This window comes from Corvus cornix, chromosome 1A (assembly GCF_000738735.6).
Source record: "Corvus cornix cornix isolate S_Up_H32 chromosome 1A, ASM73873v5, whole genome shotgun sequence".
Taxonomy (NCBI): domain Eukaryota; kingdom Metazoa; phylum Chordata; class Aves; order Passeriformes; family Corvidae; genus Corvus; species Corvus cornix.
The window spans coordinates 64728562-64746546 of NC_047057.1; the positions used below are offsets into that span (position 1 = coordinate 64728562).

Below are 17985 nucleotides of genomic sequence, written 5' to 3' on the forward strand. Positions count from 1 at the left end.
TCTCCTGTACTTCTAGACATGCTGGCTGCAGAGAGCTTGAAAACACATGTTCTTCCCATATTTCTCCACTTGCCTTCTGATTTTTGTCTACAAAGCAAAATGTCTGAGCGGGTTTTTTTGTGGTTAGCACGTGACTCTTCAGTGCTTGTGGCTGATAAAGACAACTGTCATTCAACCAGAACACTTCAACCCACATCAGGTCCTTCCTTAGAGAGAACTAAGGTAAACACAGGCGTTTCAACTTACAATTTCTGTGATGCCCACGTAAGTTCTTCAAAATCATGCACGATCATCATCCAAACTTGTTGTACACAGGAACACTCCCCCGAGATCACACAAGAACAAGCTACAAATCCCCCTCCTGCCTGAGTCATGCACCTCCTGCCACCTGCACCCACTGGCTTCAACAATCATGCAGAGCTTGTCTTTTCAACAGGAGCAGCTTCACCCTCCTCTCCTCCAAGTGAAGGGCATGAAGCTTTCCCCTGGTCCTCTTTACCAAAAGCATTCCAAGCTCTACGACTGAAATCCACTCCTTTGCCTCATTTAACCCAACCTCTCCCCTCTCAGAGCACACCAAACTTCACAGCTATTTATCTCCAACCTACCTATGTTCAGTCTTTAAGAATGCACTCTCCTCTCCACCAGACTGACACCACAAAACATGTTTGTCAGACTCCACTGGTTTTGAGACCAGAACATGGTCAGGTCTCAGTACAATTTAAAAAGGAGACACAGGGTCTTTACACATTTTGCAATAGCACCATCATCTCTGTGCATGCTTTAACCAGCCTGTCCTGGTTTAACCAGGTGGGGCAGGAGTTGAGGAGTTTTGTCTGCATCCTCCAGGTTTCACTGCAAGAGTTCCATTCGGGAGAGTGGTGACCTCAGCAGAGAACCTGGAATAGAGGAAGCAGTTTGCATCCCAGACGTTAACCTTCACCCAGCCACTTCCAGACACCGAGACAGGTTGGAAACACAGGAAACCACAGGGCAGAAAACCCTTACTCTGGAGAAAGTAATCACTTCCCAACTACGGCTGCAGCACAAAAATCACAATGTAAAGAAACTCCTTCTTTAATGATACTATATTGAAGGCATCTATGCCTTTGACTCACATCACTGAAATTATTTAAAAAATGGTGACTTTCCCTACAGCCGAATGTCAACTTCTCCACAACCATCAGACCATATCCTACAAGGCTTCATTCATTCATTCATTCATTCATTCACCCATGGTGCTGTGCACACCCTGAAATCTTGGAAGTTTCTTTCCATCCTATTGTTATTTCCTAAGGAAAATTTTTAATACTGGTAGAAGCACGGTGTAAAATCCTACCATTTAACTATCAAGAAATTATATTGCTGCTATAGAGAAAACATTAATGAGCAGCCCTTGACAATATCACTGCTCTTGTTTGCAACAGATCTTTCCAACAAGTATAGGAAGAGGATGAAAATTCTGTCCTTTCCATTTTTATCCAAAAGCAGTGGAATTAACCCATGGGATTTTTTTTTTTACTTATTTTCCTTTCCCTTAAAACTGGCAGCAAAATAAATAAATCAATAACCTCTTGCAGATGAGGAAGTTCATGGAAGCCTAAGCTCAAACACTTCAAGTAAGGGTATAAACCCTCCAACTTGTTTCTGCTTTGAATTTGTTTCCAGGATTGCTGGAAGAAAGACTGTGTTTCAGCATACAAGGTAAGCCAATTTAAGCCAAAGCTGCTGTCTTACGTCCCCATACACAACCCAAATACATTATATTGACCTCTCCTTTACATCACTGTTGCTTTACGGCTAGGTGGAAAGCTAGTTCAGGGAAATGAGATTAAGAGAAGCCAGCGTTATTTTAGAGAGGCTAGGGTTAAGTTTTCAGTTGGCTCAGCTCCCTGTCTGGCTGCATGAGAGGCACGGATAACATAAGGGAGTAGGGAAAATAAGACTGCCTTCAACCAGCTTTAAGTTCCAACTGAACTTGGCGAGCCAGCTGGAACATCAGGACATGAAACCTGCTGTGCTCATGCCACTCCCCAAAGACTACTGCAGTGCTTGAGGTGTGTACAATGTGCATGTTTAAAACTAAAAAGCTTTGTGAAGAGCTACAAGTCAATGTTGAAAAGCAGGCAAAGCTACAAAGCCCAGTAGAGTCTCTTGCAAAAGACACAAGCTGAGGTCTGGGGGAAGTGCACAGCCCGAGCTCAGGGACACACTTAACTTTATTAGCTGAGAATGATTCTGCCCCACTGCTCCAGTTTGAGACTCCCTGACGCTGCCTTGCAGTGCCTAAAAGTTAGTCCCTAACACCCAAATCGACTCCTTCCAAGGCAGTTTGGGTATTCACAGCAATGGGATTACTGCTGAGGGTGTACATCTTCCCTTACCACAAGCAGCCCTCCCCTAAAATGTAAAAAACCAAGAGGTTGTAATTGCATTGCAAGCCAAACCTGCAAATTGAATTTTCCCAGTTCCCCAAAAGCCTCAGGCATCATTTTCAAAAACAGAACTGCCAAAGTGGAACATAACTAGAGGACTGACTAGTGCTGCATTGCATCCTAAGAGGAATTAATAATATTAATCACATTAATACTCCTTAATAAGAATATTAGCAGCCCAGGAATCAGCACAGGACAGGTAACCTCGCTTGATACCTAGAAACCAGCACAGATCCAAAAACATAAGGCTTGAGACTCCCTCCAAAACGTTTGGTAATCATTTATTCTGACAACTCCCTCTATTCCTAACCCCTAAGCAAACATCCAACTCTTTTTTGAACCTTGTTAAATTCTTGGCCCCAGCAGTATCCTGTGGTTGACTGTTCCAGCATCTAATTGCAATTCCTAACTTCTGGAGCCGCCTGCCGCGGTCTGTCTCACTTAAACACTGAGCCCACTCCACCCACGTGCAAGCAAAGAATGTTCCTGATAATCCTTTTGAATACATCTGCTTCAGAGCAGAGCACTGTCTCAATGCAGGTCTGCACCAGGCCTCTGAAACCCACATACTAAACTGCCAGGAACTGTGGGAAGGCCAGAAGGAAAAAGCCTATGGCAGACTAATCCCTGCAGCAATATTTGGAAGAAGCACTTAATCACTCTGCTAGGCAAAAATAAATAATGCAAAGGCAGGAAACAGGACAGCTGAACAGGAACAGCAAGATATTCGAGCAGTTAATAGCAAGGAGATGCTCTGGTTTCATCAGAGCGCACCTGAATTACAGGCTGTGCTCTTGTAACACATCAGTCCCTCGAAAACACAGACCCAATGTGTCAGGCACATTCACAGACTCATGTATCATCTCCTCCCTTGCATCCTGTACATCAGGGAGTCCAACTGTACTGGCCACTTTCCAGAGTGAAATCATATAGTCTGCTATCAGCACCATGAATTTATATTTCCAGAAAATCCTGATGTCATAGCCTGAGAGCAATTATCAATGAGGAATTATTGATTTTAATGTCAAGTTGTGCAATCATTTAACAGGGGGAGAAATAGAATAAAACAGCCAAGAATGAACAGGCTATCCAATGACTTTAAAAACAAAAAAGAATTAATAAGAGTCTTTGATATCCAGAACAGCTGCAGTCATGGCCAAAAAAAAAAAAAAATCTGATTTTATTCCACTACGGACTTATTGCTGGGTCCAAATTTCTTCGTTTGTTGATAAAAATCAAACAGTTCAGCTGAAATGGACAATATACATGTGGCTGACAATATAAATGGCAGAAGTATGATCTACTAGACCTATTTTACTCAGCAAATGCTGCAATCAGATGTGGGAGTCCTGACTTCATCTAAAGGTGTGGATGCACTCTGGAGTTCTGAGCAGGAACAGCACGACGCGCGTGCCACGGGATGCCTGTACACACCTGCCAGGCTAATGCCATCAGGGAGCTAAGTCCTCTGTGAAACCTGATTCCCAGCAAGAGAAAAACAAGGAAAGCTCTTTCATCACACCTGGAGACCATGGTTTCACGGCAGGTTAGGTGCCAGCATGTTTCAGCACATCCACCCAAACAAGCACTGGCACCAGCACAAAGTAAAGGGGAAGGGACTGGGTCGTCAACCAGCAACACCCAGTACCAGAGAAGCAAAGCCTTGGCATGAAGCCCAATCAGCTCCCTCCTAATGGTTCATCACTGTCACAAAGGGGTGGTGGCCCTGCATCCACCTCCTCTCTTGTACCAACACTGGCACTTGTCTGATAGCGGAATAGACCAAAGCGGTTTATTAACGGTAGAAAATTAACCTGGCACAAAAAGAGCTCTCTCCTGTGTTAGCAACACAAATCAGCTTCACACAGAGTCTGATAAATGTCAGACTTGGTGAGGATGGAGGGACATGCCAAGGAGGAATGTGGGTGGATGTATTCTCCTCCTTGGACAGGAGGGAGCTATTACATCAGCTCAAGCTATACTGCATACCCTGAGGAACCAGACTGTCTCACTTTGCCTTGGAGGGGACATCAGCCTCTCTTCACCAGCCTCTCCATGCAGAGTGTTCCAGTTCTGTACAGCACCATTTCAATGTTCTCCCATCCAACAGCACAGGCAATGAACCTGCACAGAAGTAGTGAACAGCAGTCCCCATGGTACCTATCCTACAGGTGGAGCCCAAGCCAAGCACTTTCCTCACACAGGCCAGAGAAATTTTGCCTTCTGCAAGCTTTCAGAGCAAATACTCTTTAAACCTGCAGTTCTTCAGTGACTGCCTCACTTTAATACAGAACTGTATGACTGCAAGGCAACAAATGTCATTTTGATAGGAATCAAATGTTCATTTAAGAAGGAAAACAAAGGAAAAAGAAAGTAGTGTGTTTCCTTATTTTACTTTTCCATATCCTCTGTGAGGGCTAGTTTACCAGATGTGGCCAAAACCCAAAACTAATGCATCAGTCTGATCCTTCTATTAAGAAATGATGAATCTAGAACATTTCTGGACTACATTCCAGGCATCCTCTCTGTGTCTCTGCAGGGATTGATTCAGCCATGCACTGGATAGCAGCTCACTCAGATAACAGAGAGATTGTATTCACTTTGCAGAAATAGCTTCCTTTCAAAGACATCAGAAGACAACTATGCAATGACTGTTTATTTGCATTTAAAGCAGGGGACGGTGAAAATTCAACTTTGTGACTGTGTTTTTAACGTTCACTGAAAAGGGACAGATAGTCACTGAATAAAAGACTGCAGTGGTTTAAGATGTTCTTAAAACTTTTTTTTTTTTTTTCCTTTGCATTTAACTGTTCCCAGAAGCAGAGACAGCAAAGCACAGCACAGGAGTCACCTTTATGTGTTTCAGTGTACAGTCACTTGCCATGTGACCCATATGACAACCAGCAGCGTAAAGCACTGGAAGCTCCACATCTGCTGCAACCCAAGACACCAGAGATGCTTCCACTACTGGGATACCACAAAGGGATCTTTATTTTAGGACCGTTTAAAGACAATATTAAAACCAAGTATCCAAAAACCAAAGAATCCCAGTATCCCTAATTACTCTTGAAAATATTACCATTTACTTTTACAGTAAGCTTGTACACAGAAGTCTTTCGAAAATCTCTTTCTACAAGGAACATACATGTCTAGCTGGCAACAAGGCTTACTTCCACTAATACCCAAACAGCCAGAACTAGACAAGCCATGGAGTCTTGGCCCATCTGCTCTAGTGCTTGGAAGATTATCTGCTTCTCTGCATCCTGCAGTATTTCATCCAACACGTGTGTGTATAAATATACATGGATATACACACATGTACACACACACCCCCCAAGATGCCAACATACCAAAAAAAAAAAAAAAATCAAACAGAGATATGTCAAAGGTTTATAAGTTATGCCACCTGAGGAACACGTTTCTCAATACCGAACAGCTTCCTAACACACACCCATGCTTATTATCCCAAAGCAGGGGCACAGGAGTTAAGTACAACCCACTTCATAGAGTTTTTAAAAAATCCATTACCTACAGCATCACCTTCAGGCAGCATCATTAACTGTAGAACAAGAGCATGCCTGAGGGCAAGTGTATTTAGTATCATGCCAAACTCCTCGATGACACCTCAAAAGAGCAGAGCTCTCTGGGGCTACAGCAATTAATTGCCTTCTACATTGTAAGAACAAAAAAAAACCAAACCCACAACCAACAACAATTTAAAAAAAAATCAGTCTAACCATTTTTTTTCCCTTTTCAGGTTTGGGCAGTATGCCCTCCTGGACAGAAGAGATCCCCTCAGTATCTTTACAGTGTCACTTCACAAGAGAATGAGAATGTAAGGCAGTGAACCAATCTGTACATTTTACAACTGGTTAACCCCTACCTACATTCAGGCAACAAATGTCTTTAAAATCTTCCAGTCTGATAGAATCATCCTACTGTGAGGGCTTTTCAGTGAAGGTACAAGAGTGTCCTTCCAAGGACAAGAATACTGAGGCGACCTTCCTAGCTCAGCTCCAAGTCAAAAGCTGCCACAGTGAAACTCAAGGCCATTTAGAACATTAGGGCCCATTGTTAAGTGGCTCTGTCTTTTGCCTCATGGAGCATATAGTTAAAGAAGAGTAAGGCAAAAATAAAATGTTGTCACTGTCATTTGTCTCACTGCTTCCTAATGTACAGAAGTCTTGATGATCCATTTCTGCTTAATGGTAAATACATGAAAACCAAAACCAGCTACTTAACTTTTTTACTTTTCTACTCTAGTCAGAAATCCCAGGTCTCATTTCAAAGGCTCGCTGCTGAAACCAAAGCCAAAAAATAAACCTAACCCAACAAAACCCAACAAGGCACCTAATCTGGTATGAAATCATCTGTCTTGACCCAAAATATCAGCAAAACTAAGGTTTTTTAGGGCAGTGTAATGCAGCACATCTCCATTCCCTGACCTCTTCTACAAGAACAATACCTACACCATCACCTCAGCTGGAGCAGCTCAGATGAGGACCTCCTCCAGCTGCAGCAAGCCTGGCTCTCAGCGTTCCTGGAACTACAGGGAACTCCAAGGGGGGCAGCTGCTCCTTCCCCAATACACATCCTAATGCAAAGTCTTACTTTAAGGATAAGGCTTTTCAGGTAGGCAAGACCTAAAACGTCACTGTGAAGAAAAAAATATGAAGGAAGAAGAACACACGAACACGGGAGTCTTTCAGCTCTCTGATCCTTAAGGATTGAAAGAATGTTCATTCGTTTCTTAAGAAAAAAACTGATGAACAAGAGTTGGAAGTTTAGTATAAATATGAGATAAGACACTATTTTAGGTCATTTATTACATTTCCTGTGGAAGAAATACAAAATTTTCTTTCAAGCTTAAAAGTTCTCATCACTGTTTCACGACCAACATTTTGGCTGGAACAAGTCTAGTGTGTTAAATGAATAAAATTAGTTACAAGGTACAGTAAACTCCAAACTTTGATAAGTGAGACTCAAGGGAAAAAAAGGCATTTGCACACAACTCCATGCAAGTGAGCACATCCTGGCTTAATTTCAAGAGAAAATATCCCACAGCTGAGAATCCAAAGTGGGATAGCAATGGCTCTGACCAATGTTTAATGAAACAGTACTTAAGATCTCACCAGCAGAACTCTAACTCCTCCCTGAAATTACAGACACAGTTCTAAATGAACAACAGAGTCAACGGTCAGCGAGTTTGTGATTGTGATTACCTTACTTTACCACGGCTCAGAGGCAGTAGAAATGTACTGACAGAACAGCCAATATCAGTGTGTTAAGGCATGCTACAACCTAGAACTTTGGCACAGATTCTTTCCCTAGTGCTCAAACAGGGGATCCAGCCCTTTTGCTCACTGCATCTCATCCCATGTTACTTCTGCTTTCTTGGCTGTGCTTGCTCCACCACAGCATGGCACAAGGCACACAGCTCTGCGGCTGAGGAGGGAGACAGCAACCCGTCTGCTCCTCAGCTGCACTGGGGGTGCATGGCCAGATGTCAGGAGTAGAGGAGGCTACAGGCGTGGCTTCTCTGAGAATTGTGCAGGAAGCTTCCCCCCCGTCCAGCAAAGCCAATGCCACGGGCTCCAGCAGGCCGAGCCCATCAGGGATGGCTGGAAACACCTCTGGCATAACAGATTTACAGAGGAAAAAAGTTACTGGGCTGAAGCAACTGCAGCCAGAGAAGAGCAGGGTGAGAACATGTGAGAGGAACACTGCAGACACCAAGAGCAGTGAGGAAGGAGGAGCAGAAGAGTCCCCTGTGCCCCTGCAGCCCATGGAGGTCCATGGGGATGCAGAGATCCACTTGCAGCCCCTGGAGGAGCCCACACTGGAGCAGGGGGATGCCCAAAGGAGGCTGTGACCCCCTGGGAAACCTGTACTGGAGCAGGGTCCTGGCAGGGACCTGCGGACCCATGGAGAGAGGAGCCCACACTGGAGCAGGTTTGCTGGCAGGACTTGTGACCCTGTGGGGGACACAGCCTGGAGCAGCAGTTCCTGAGGGACTGCACCCCATGGGAAGGACCCACGCTGCAGCAGTCCTGAAGAAACGCAGCACACGGGAAGGACTCATGTTGGGGAAGCTTGTGGGGAACTGCACCCCACGGGAGAGACCCCATGGTGGAGCACGGAAAGGCCTCCAACCTCTCTCCCTGAGGAGTGGCAGACCAAGGTGTGATGAACTGACCATGATCCCCATTCCCATCTCCCTGTGACACTGGCTTGGAGGAGGTAGAGCCCAGGAAGGAGGGAGGGGTGAGGGGAAGGTGGTTTTAAGGTTTGTTTTACTTCTTGTTACCCTATTCTGATTTTGATTGGTATTAAATTGAATTCACTTCCCCAAGTCAAGTCTGTCTTGCCCATGAGCGATCTCTCCCTGCCCTCATCTCAACTCATGAGCCTTTTGTTGTATCTCCTCTACCCCCTGCAGTTGAGGAGGGGAGCGACAGGGTGGCTTCCTTGGGTGTCTGGCCTCCAGGCAGGGTCGAACCACCATATCAACCTATCTGCTCCTATTTTTCACAGGAAACAGTCCCTGCACATCTGAAGAGCTGCTCCCGTCATAGATGCTCTCCAGAAACTGCCCTATTAATGAGAAGAGTGACACAAGCTTGGAGAGAGGGCATTAAAAGTAAATATTATTGCTGAGTGTGAACAGGCAACAAATATACACCCTAGACTTGCTCATGGAAAATACCAATTTGTCAAATGCTTAGGAGAAACTTGCTCATCTCATTAAAATTTCAGGAAAAAAGTTATTTAAGCATTACATGTACTCCTATAAAGACTATTACACTAAGGTTCAAAGACTTTTTGCCATATATTTGAAAGATATTTGAAATAATTCTCATTTTTGCTATAAGCCATCCACAAGTAACAAGGTTGTACCTGGTTTGTTGCCTGACATATTAAGCCGAATATGGAGACTGAACAACACCCTTTGGGCATTGGTAAATAGTAGGCCAAATTCAGTTCCCCCTCCCTGCCTCCATCCTACTGAGGCATTGGCTCCATTTACACCTGCCATAGAATGAGCAATAGTAGTAAAATAGACAACTTGCCTTGAATTTCAAGAAACAATCCCATATCTAGTCTCACGCAACAAAAACATTAAGTGCACCCTGACATGTTTAAGTTAGCACATTATCCATTCATTAGTCCAGCCCCACTCAACCACCTCATGCCTGAGCAATGCCTCTGCCTGAAAATACACATACTAGAAAATCTCTTTTTATTTTTTTAGCCAAATGCCAGCAACTCAAATCCCTTCTATTTCATGCAGGGGTGCATTTGTGGCTTCATTTTGCAAAGGAAACATTTTGAAGGGGAAATAATCAGTGTGGTGGTCCACAGGAAGTGAAAAGCACTTGAAGTCACATAAATTTTGTTCTTACATGCACAAAGACTTCAAAGAGCCAAGAACCCACACACACTCCCAAGTTACATTTAAGGCATGGTAGTACAGACTAGAAGCTGAGGAAATGACAGAGGAGAGAGAGATTTCTGTGGTTTTCAACTGCATAGTATGATTTATTTCATTTTATTTTTTGATATTCAGGGCTTGAACAATACAGTAATACACTCTTATCTTGATTTCACTGTACTTTATTTTGATTAGCAAGAAAAATAAGCCTAGCAATCTGGATAATAAAGAGGCAGTTTAGCACAGTACAGAACTTGATCAGTCTCCTGAAAAACTTCAGTAGGGTCAAAAATTAGAAGTAATACAGATTTTGTTTTCTTGCTAAGCCCCTTCAGTTAAGAAGATAAGGGGGCGGGAAAATCAAAAGCATCAAAATAGTTGGCATCAAAACAGTTTCTAAACAACGGGTTTATGAGCAGTCTCAGCACTTTTTATCTTTTCAAACCTCAGTTCCTTCTAGATGGCTGCTTTTCAAAGTACGGCCCAATTCTGCTGGTTTTAGGGAAAAGAGCTCCAAGCCATTAGGTTTAGACTGTTCTGCTCACCCTTGCTCTTGAAAAAATCACCAAACCAAACAGGGAATTAAAGAGCAGAATACAAAATGTTAGTACAGAAGCTCCAGAGGTGCAAGTCCACATGTCCAGCTGTCTGTACTCCTGCCACAGCATCACCTCCCAGTGCTTCATAACCATCCTGCCCCACTTTCCTGAGGGGTAAGTTGGTCAGCAAAGCATCGGTGAATCCAAATGGGACACTCTGTGGGAAGCCAGAGTGCCTCAATAAATCCTGCACACGTTATCTTCTCCTGCACCATGTCCAGAAGCTAATTTTGGATATGTGCTCGCCTTAGTCCTAAAGTACCTAACCAGGACAGCTGGCAAAGCTGATCTCAGCTGGCCCCCACATGACTTCAGTCCACAACCCCTGGGATTTCTCCCCACACCAGCCAAAGTGCCTGCCGGATCCCATGGTGAGCCAAATCAAGTTCCTTGCCTGCCAGAAGAGTTTTTCCTTTTTTATTTCCCAGATAATTCCTTGGTTACACTGATAACCCTATCTTTCTTCCATCTCAAAATTTCGTTTACAAGGAGTAGAGATGAGTCACCTAGGACAACTGGTTAAATATTAATTGATTGGAGGTCAGAAAACAAACATCCTCAGTTTCTCACCTTTTCCCAAAACTCTACCGAATCTGTTAATATTTAACAATTTCTACCTTTTCTTTTGTCCTGTATGCACTATCCTTATCTTTCCCTGTTGCACATTGACCATGATGGCACATCAGCACAGCCCATTTTTAGCCAACTCACTCAACCATTTCACTGTATTTTTATGGATAGACCACCCCTTTCCACGTCAATCCCACTCCTGCAGTACAACACTTCAGCATCTAACCCACTCCTGTTGTTTCACAGCACAGAAAACTGCTTTATTTTTACTTACATTTTAAATAGTTGATGCAATCAAAACTTTAACCTTTTTAGATGCTTTCTTCTGCAAGCTGAGGTGGTACAAAGGTAGACACACCACCACAAATTTTCTTTGCACAGGTAAGAGCTATGGCATGAAAAATAATTCTGCTCCTACCACATCTGTCCCATGGCCTGGCATTAAAAGCTAGGCTGAGCCTTTACATTCCTCATCTAAATACATATGCAAACATTGACCACAAAAGTAATTGGATTCAGATAGTAATAAAAGGCATCTGGCATTTAAAGTAAAAAGAAGTGAAAGTCTAAAACACCACTGTAGCTTAATCATCAGTTGTCATACTAGCGATCATTAGACAAAAGAAATCATTTACATTCCCAAGTGATTAATCTACAAATTCTTACTGTCTTCTCTACCACAGAACATAATAAATCAGATGAATAAATAAGGAAATGTACAACAGTGGAGAATTTCAAATTATTGCAAAAAAAAGCAACTCAGCCACCACCCAAACTGACTCCAAATTTCAGTTCACACTAAAACTGGTGACAAGTTCCCTGAATGGGAGACAACAAAAACCAAGAATAAGTATTCTACCCTAATTCATCCTGTTTCTGCAAAAGTATAAATGCAAACATGTACATCCATTTCAATCACCTGCATCTTGCTACTTTTGCATCACAAAAAAAATAAGATTTGCTCTCACAGGAGGCAAAGCAGCATGCAGTACTTAAGTTTCATTTCTAGTATCTCTTCCACTTCCTATTCAAGATAAAAGTTTTGCTCAGTTAGATGAAGTCAAGACTCCAGGATTAAAAGGAAAATCAAGCTTCTCCTTTAGGTTCAGGCTTTGTTTAGCTGACAGAAATCTTCTAAGACTCCTATTACAAAGAATGAGAATGGATAAAATCCTGACCAACCTTTTTCCCATCCTCCTTCTGAGCCAGCTGAGGCCAACCCTGAGTCATTCCTTGCAGAGAGATCAGCCAGCACCAGGAGTGTCAGTAGTGCCTTCCCAGCAGTTTTATTTGTGTTTGACACAGTATTGAAAGGAACACTTTAAAACATAAGCGATTTTATCCAAAACTTGTGAAGCATCACCAGGATATGTTCTTCCCGGAGCATGTCAACACCATCTTGGTTTGACTAAGAACTAAAAGCAAAGGGTTACTCACTGAAACACTACCAGATGAAAGTTATGATGTTTTTTGAAGTCACTTGATGACTATGACTTATAATTCCCTGGTCCGTAAGATCACTTTCCAAGGAGCTCTTTGGAAACATCCCAATCACAGCATAACTGCAAATGGTACCTGCAGTCCAGCAGATCCCAGGTCAGCTTCCAATTACACACAACACTCACAGAGAAGGTGCAGGATGCACAGCAGAAAACCCACCACAATAAGGACACAGCAGAGTGAAAACACAGTAGGAAGAGACAATCACTTTCCTGGCCAGCTAGTATATGAAAAGAAAGGGATTCTTTAGCATAAGGGTTTTCCTTGGCACTATGCTTCCTGTTTTAACTTGAAACATGGCTTCCCATCCATTGCAGCTGACAAAAGAGCTTAGAAAATGTTTGCACAAACAGTAAATTTTAAATGAGGAAACTCAGACTCCCGTACTTTTACACCAAAGTCCGAGTGCTGATGAGGCATGCCTTGCCAGAGATTTCACTTTGGACAGTGAGATCAAGGGGAGGAGAATCTGCACAAGTAATTCTGTATGATGTCTCACTGAGAACAAATTTAGGCAAGCAGTAACATTGCCTATATTAGCATTTTAATTTTTTTAAAATAATTATATGCAAATAGGTTATAATCTTAAATTCCTGGCGTGCACCAGCACCTTCCCAAGCACCAAAAGGTTTGGGCAGCATTTAGCGAAGGGCAATACTCTCCAGCTGATGTCCAGATGTTGTGGTACAGACCTCCCATTAACGCATTGATGAGAAGAGAATCACATAAATCCCCTGCAAACTCAAAGGGCTTTTATTAGCATGACAGACTGGACACAAGATACCTTAATGACATTTCCAAGGCAAGAGAGATTAAGGATCAACACATTCCCCTTCCACACTCCCTCTCCTAAAAATAACTTAAGAATTAGCAAAGCACTGGATTTTAGCTGAACTGACATATGTGATCAATACAAACATTCTCCCAAAACAAATGTCTTCATTTATGTGAGATTACCTGTACTCATACACGAGGAAGGTGGGGTAAAAGTCTGGAATTTTAGGCTATCACTGAACAGACACATTATTTCTTCCCCTTTCTCCTTCTCACTTCACGTCTCTCCCCTCACCCAGCTCATCCCATGTTCCACACTCTTGCAGCAACACCACTTTGTAGGGCTGGTGATGAACTGGAAAGAAGATCTGATTGAGCTGAACATTTTTGGGCTGGGGAGAAGGAAAGAGTGTTGCAATCGTTTTCTAGATGCATCAGTTCCCCAGTTTCAATCCCCTATGCTGAATAAACATTTTTCTCAGCATAATGGGCCATGAGGAAAGAACTTACTGTTCACCACTCTCTTGGCATGAGAACACCTCGATCTTCAACACACCTGTGACCAAAAGAGTGTTGTCAAGAAAATACTATTAAAATCCATGTTACAGATGGTGTACTGAGGTGAGGATCAAGAGCCACAGACAGCCTCTGAACCTCAAGTTCTTCCACCTGCGTTACTGCTGATCTATATCTGCATTTTCTTAACACGCACACTTGGAAACCCGCCAGTAACAACAACTGAAGATAAGTGGCACCCAATATTTCTATTTTGCAAGATCATAAAGCCTTCTGAAGGGCTTTTGGCTGAAGATCACTGCACCATCTCCTTCTCACAGACCCAGTACTGTTTCAGCCTGTAGCTGCCTCTCAGTAAAGCACTATGCGGCTCAGCTCACAGCTCCAATGGGTACCAAATCCAGCAAGGTCACCAAGACCTTGGTCACTTGGTACCAGTGCAAACAGAACACAAATGTTCATGGAAAGAGCTCGAAGAGAAAGCAGTTTCCAGCGTGCTGTTTCAGCAAGGTTTCCAGCCCTTTTAAATCAAGTCTGCTACTTCTTTTGTATTCCAGTGACACCCTGTGGCACTTACCTAGACTGCAGGCTTTCCAATCTCAGTATCTGTATTTTTAACTACGGGAGTAAAGAACAGCAAGTCAGAAAACAGAGAAAGGACATTGCAACCCTGAGCTGAAGGATTGCTGGTGCACCTCATTATTCCCAGGGCATGAAATGCACCGATTTCTCCTGCACAGCAGCTACTCACTAGCAGCCTGTGCTGCTGTCCCAGTATCACACTTGCTGTTCCACTTTTCCCTCAGGTACAAATTTACCACTGCCACACTCATGTAACATGGTGAAAAGAATCTCATTTTAATGCCTGAACTTCTCAGGTCTTTTACTGCAACACTGAACTGCACTTCACAATGCAATATATCTGTCTAAGTTACACGAGTGACTTCCAGGGGATATCCTAACTAACAACAGCATCAGGGGATCATAAAGTCTCAGTTTGCACTGCATTAGAACAGACTCACCTACCTTTTCAAGACTGTCATTTCTATATGCATCAGCATATAAAAAAACCCAAAACCCCCCACAAAGTGTATTCAAACAGCAGCCTAGTATTTTTACTGTTTGCCCTTAACTTCACAAAAAAACTTCTCATAAACAGCAAGTGCACCTAATTTTCACCTTCAACTCTTTACCACATGAAGAAACATACTCATAGTGGATCTTTAACACAAGAAGCAGGCAGGAGATAATGTACATTTTGCATTTAATGAACACATCAAGGGGCAGCCTGGGCATATTGTGTCTTCTCCGAAATTATGTGCCACAATTACAGTTAATAAATATTTTGAAACATGAGAGAAGTAGACATGCAACACAGGTAAAAACACCCAGGTAAACAATCACACACATACAGACAGGAAAACCTCAAAAAAAAACTCCACAAGCATCCAAGATACCAAGACACACAAAAGGTGCTCACATCACTGCAGTGCCATCTTCAGAACTTCTCAAGTGTCTTAAGATTGCTGAAAGATAAGAAAAAAAAAGAAAAGCATCTCCCACACTGCGTTACAGTATTCCAAGGATGACCACAGCCTGAGCAGTGTCTCAGCCCCTTAGCTCAGTCTGCAAGGTCAAGGAATCGACAAGAGCAAGCTGTCTCAAAGAGAAGGGGGCGAGCTAGAGTGAAGGGAGGAGTGTGAATCCTGATCTTCAGTCCCTTCTCCTGAGCAACAAATGCTTTCTAGCCTGTAGTTATTTAATACACAGTGTAGAAAACAGACAGGTGAACACACAAAACTCCTAAGGAAGTTCCCATCTTTTGAACAACCAAGGCCCTTGTGGATCTAGTTTAACGGTGGGAGGGAGAACTAACTAACAATCCTACTGGGCAACTTTCCACACTGTCTCCAGAACCTGTTCCATACTGTTAAACTTCAAACATCAACCTTAGCACTCTGCCATACAAATTTAAACTATACAGAAATGCTCACTGGTTTGGGCCAGAAATCTTCGCTCCGTTGGAACTGACAGAGCATTGCCTTCCACGTCAGCGAAGTCATGATTTCACCCTGAACATCCATTATGGATACAAATTATTGCTTTAGAGCATGTACATCTCCTCCCGCCCATTGTCCTTGAGTAACTTATCCCTTCTTTGACCACTGCCTCAGGATGAGGGAGGCTCCCAGGCTGAGATGCACAGCACACTGCCAGAGTGGTGCTTATAACAGCTACAAGAGGCAGCAATTCCACGTCCTACTAACATTACTACTCATCATTTTGTTACTACTGCACCCTGAAAATCAGGATGTCCAGGAGATGATCTGCATCTCAGGGTTCAATATGCAATCTGCAATTGCACATCTTCTGGTTTATGCATGCAAGGGTGTCAACAAGCCAAGCATACCATGGCCAGCCCCACATGGAAAATAGAAGGAATATTCAGTCTGTCAGACCTCACTGTTTAAGCTAAATGAACCACAAAATTCCTATTTTCCCTTTTGTTAAGATGCCCTAAGAAAGGAATAGAGGCAGATCAAATTTGATTCTAAACTTCAAGGTTTTGTAACAATGAGCTTGCTGACCTGTGCTTTACTGGTCAGCTGTTGATCTCATCTTACACAATTATCCAGAGAGAACATGGTTAAAGCTGAGCTCCCACCACACTGCTTTGATAACAAGGCTTAGGGCTGGAGCAGACCTGCTTTTTCACTTGTACCTTAATACCGTTCTTGTTTTCATATAATCTAAGTAAGTCAAACACTAATTAGGAAAGGGGGGAATTATTTACACATATGACTTTCTGGAATCTGTTCTTCATTCTGCTGATAGTGTTTGGGCAGGAAATAAAGACAAGAGCAGAGTTTTTGAATGATGTGATGTTATAGAAAGTGTAGTTAACTGCAGACAGGCAGTAGATACAGAAGCATCCTCTCATCCTTTACCTCAACCACAGTCACTTGACTGAATCGGCACCCATAAGGGAAAAAAAAAATCAATAATTAGGGTGCAATAGTTTACACCCTGTTGGGCAAGCATAGTATTTCTCAATAAACCAACTGGCCTAAAACCAAATAACCTTCTGGACTTGGATAAACTTATTAATTCCTATAAAGCCTAAGATCAAACAGAAACATTCCATTTTCAAAAGTGATGCACTGCAACGCTGCTGCTGGGCCAGCGGTAAGACACAAGCATTCCAAAAGCAGCCACCAGTCAAGAGAAAGAATATTAACCGGGGATCACGCAGCATCCCATGAAGCAAGCTACATATGTACAGCTGGTATATACAGAAAAGGCAGGTATGGACACTATGTATATACAGGGCACAAATGTAACCCCTAGACACATTTCTAACAGGAACATTTCTTCGCATGAAATTTGCATCGATAGAAAACATCACATTCAACAGATGGATATCCATTGGAGAAAGATGCCAACAGTCACACTAAAAAGAAGTTAGAAGAGAAATTGCACTGGCCCTTCAGCCAAAGATTCAATCAAGTCTTAACTTATCAACAAGGCAGTAATGCTGAATAGAAGTACACAAATGTGAAGGAGAGAGAGAAAAGAGAAAAAAATCTATCCAGATTTTGATGCCTGAAGTCCTTGAGGACAAAAAAGAGTTCTCCATGTGCTTTCCCATTACATGCTTATCCTTGTCTGGAAAGATTCACCACCTACACTCCAGCAGAACACACTAGCTCCTCTGCCTTATCAATCAGATGCATCTGATTTCCAGTCTCCTACCAACATAAAGAGATTACACATTCTGTACACATTTATAATTACACTTGGATATTTTGGATGTTATAAGCAATTATTTGCCTTTCATTCTAGCCAGTTAATAATGATTTCAAGGTACACCGGCCAGCATGCAAATATTCCTCATTTAAGTGTGTGGCAAACTGATAAGCCTGGACACAGTTAACTCCTTCCCAAGTGGTATTTTTCCTCAGCACATCTTCTAATGTATCCCAAGGGTAGCTGCAGCCCAAGAGCTGCACTGCCAGCTGAAGAGCTCTGCCACAGAGGCTCTGTGAAGGTAAAAGGAGGAGGATCAGCAAGTGACTTGAGATGACCACCAAAGCTTATTCCCATGCAGCAAGATGGTGGGGAGGAGCAGTATGCGCTTGAGGAGATCAGACAAGAGTCA

General features: G+C 42.8%; 1 protein-coding gene across 4 annotated transcripts in view; it reads right to left on the bottom strand.

Annotated features, from left to right (window-relative positions):
* BORCS5 (BLOC-1 related complex subunit 5) overlaps nucleotides 1-17985 on the bottom strand; it is a 65654-nt gene that overhangs the window by 41373 nt on the left and 6296 nt on the right. The window contains exon 3 of one of the 4 annotated variants that reach the window (XM_039570199.1): nucleotides 15307-15352. The exons of the other annotated variants lie outside the window; for them this stretch is intronic. Coding sequence (XP_039426133.1) covers nucleotides 15307-15352 — 46 coding nt within the window. The remainder of the gene's footprint in view (nucleotides 1-15306; nucleotides 15353-17985) is intronic. 4 annotated transcript variants of the gene reach the window in all.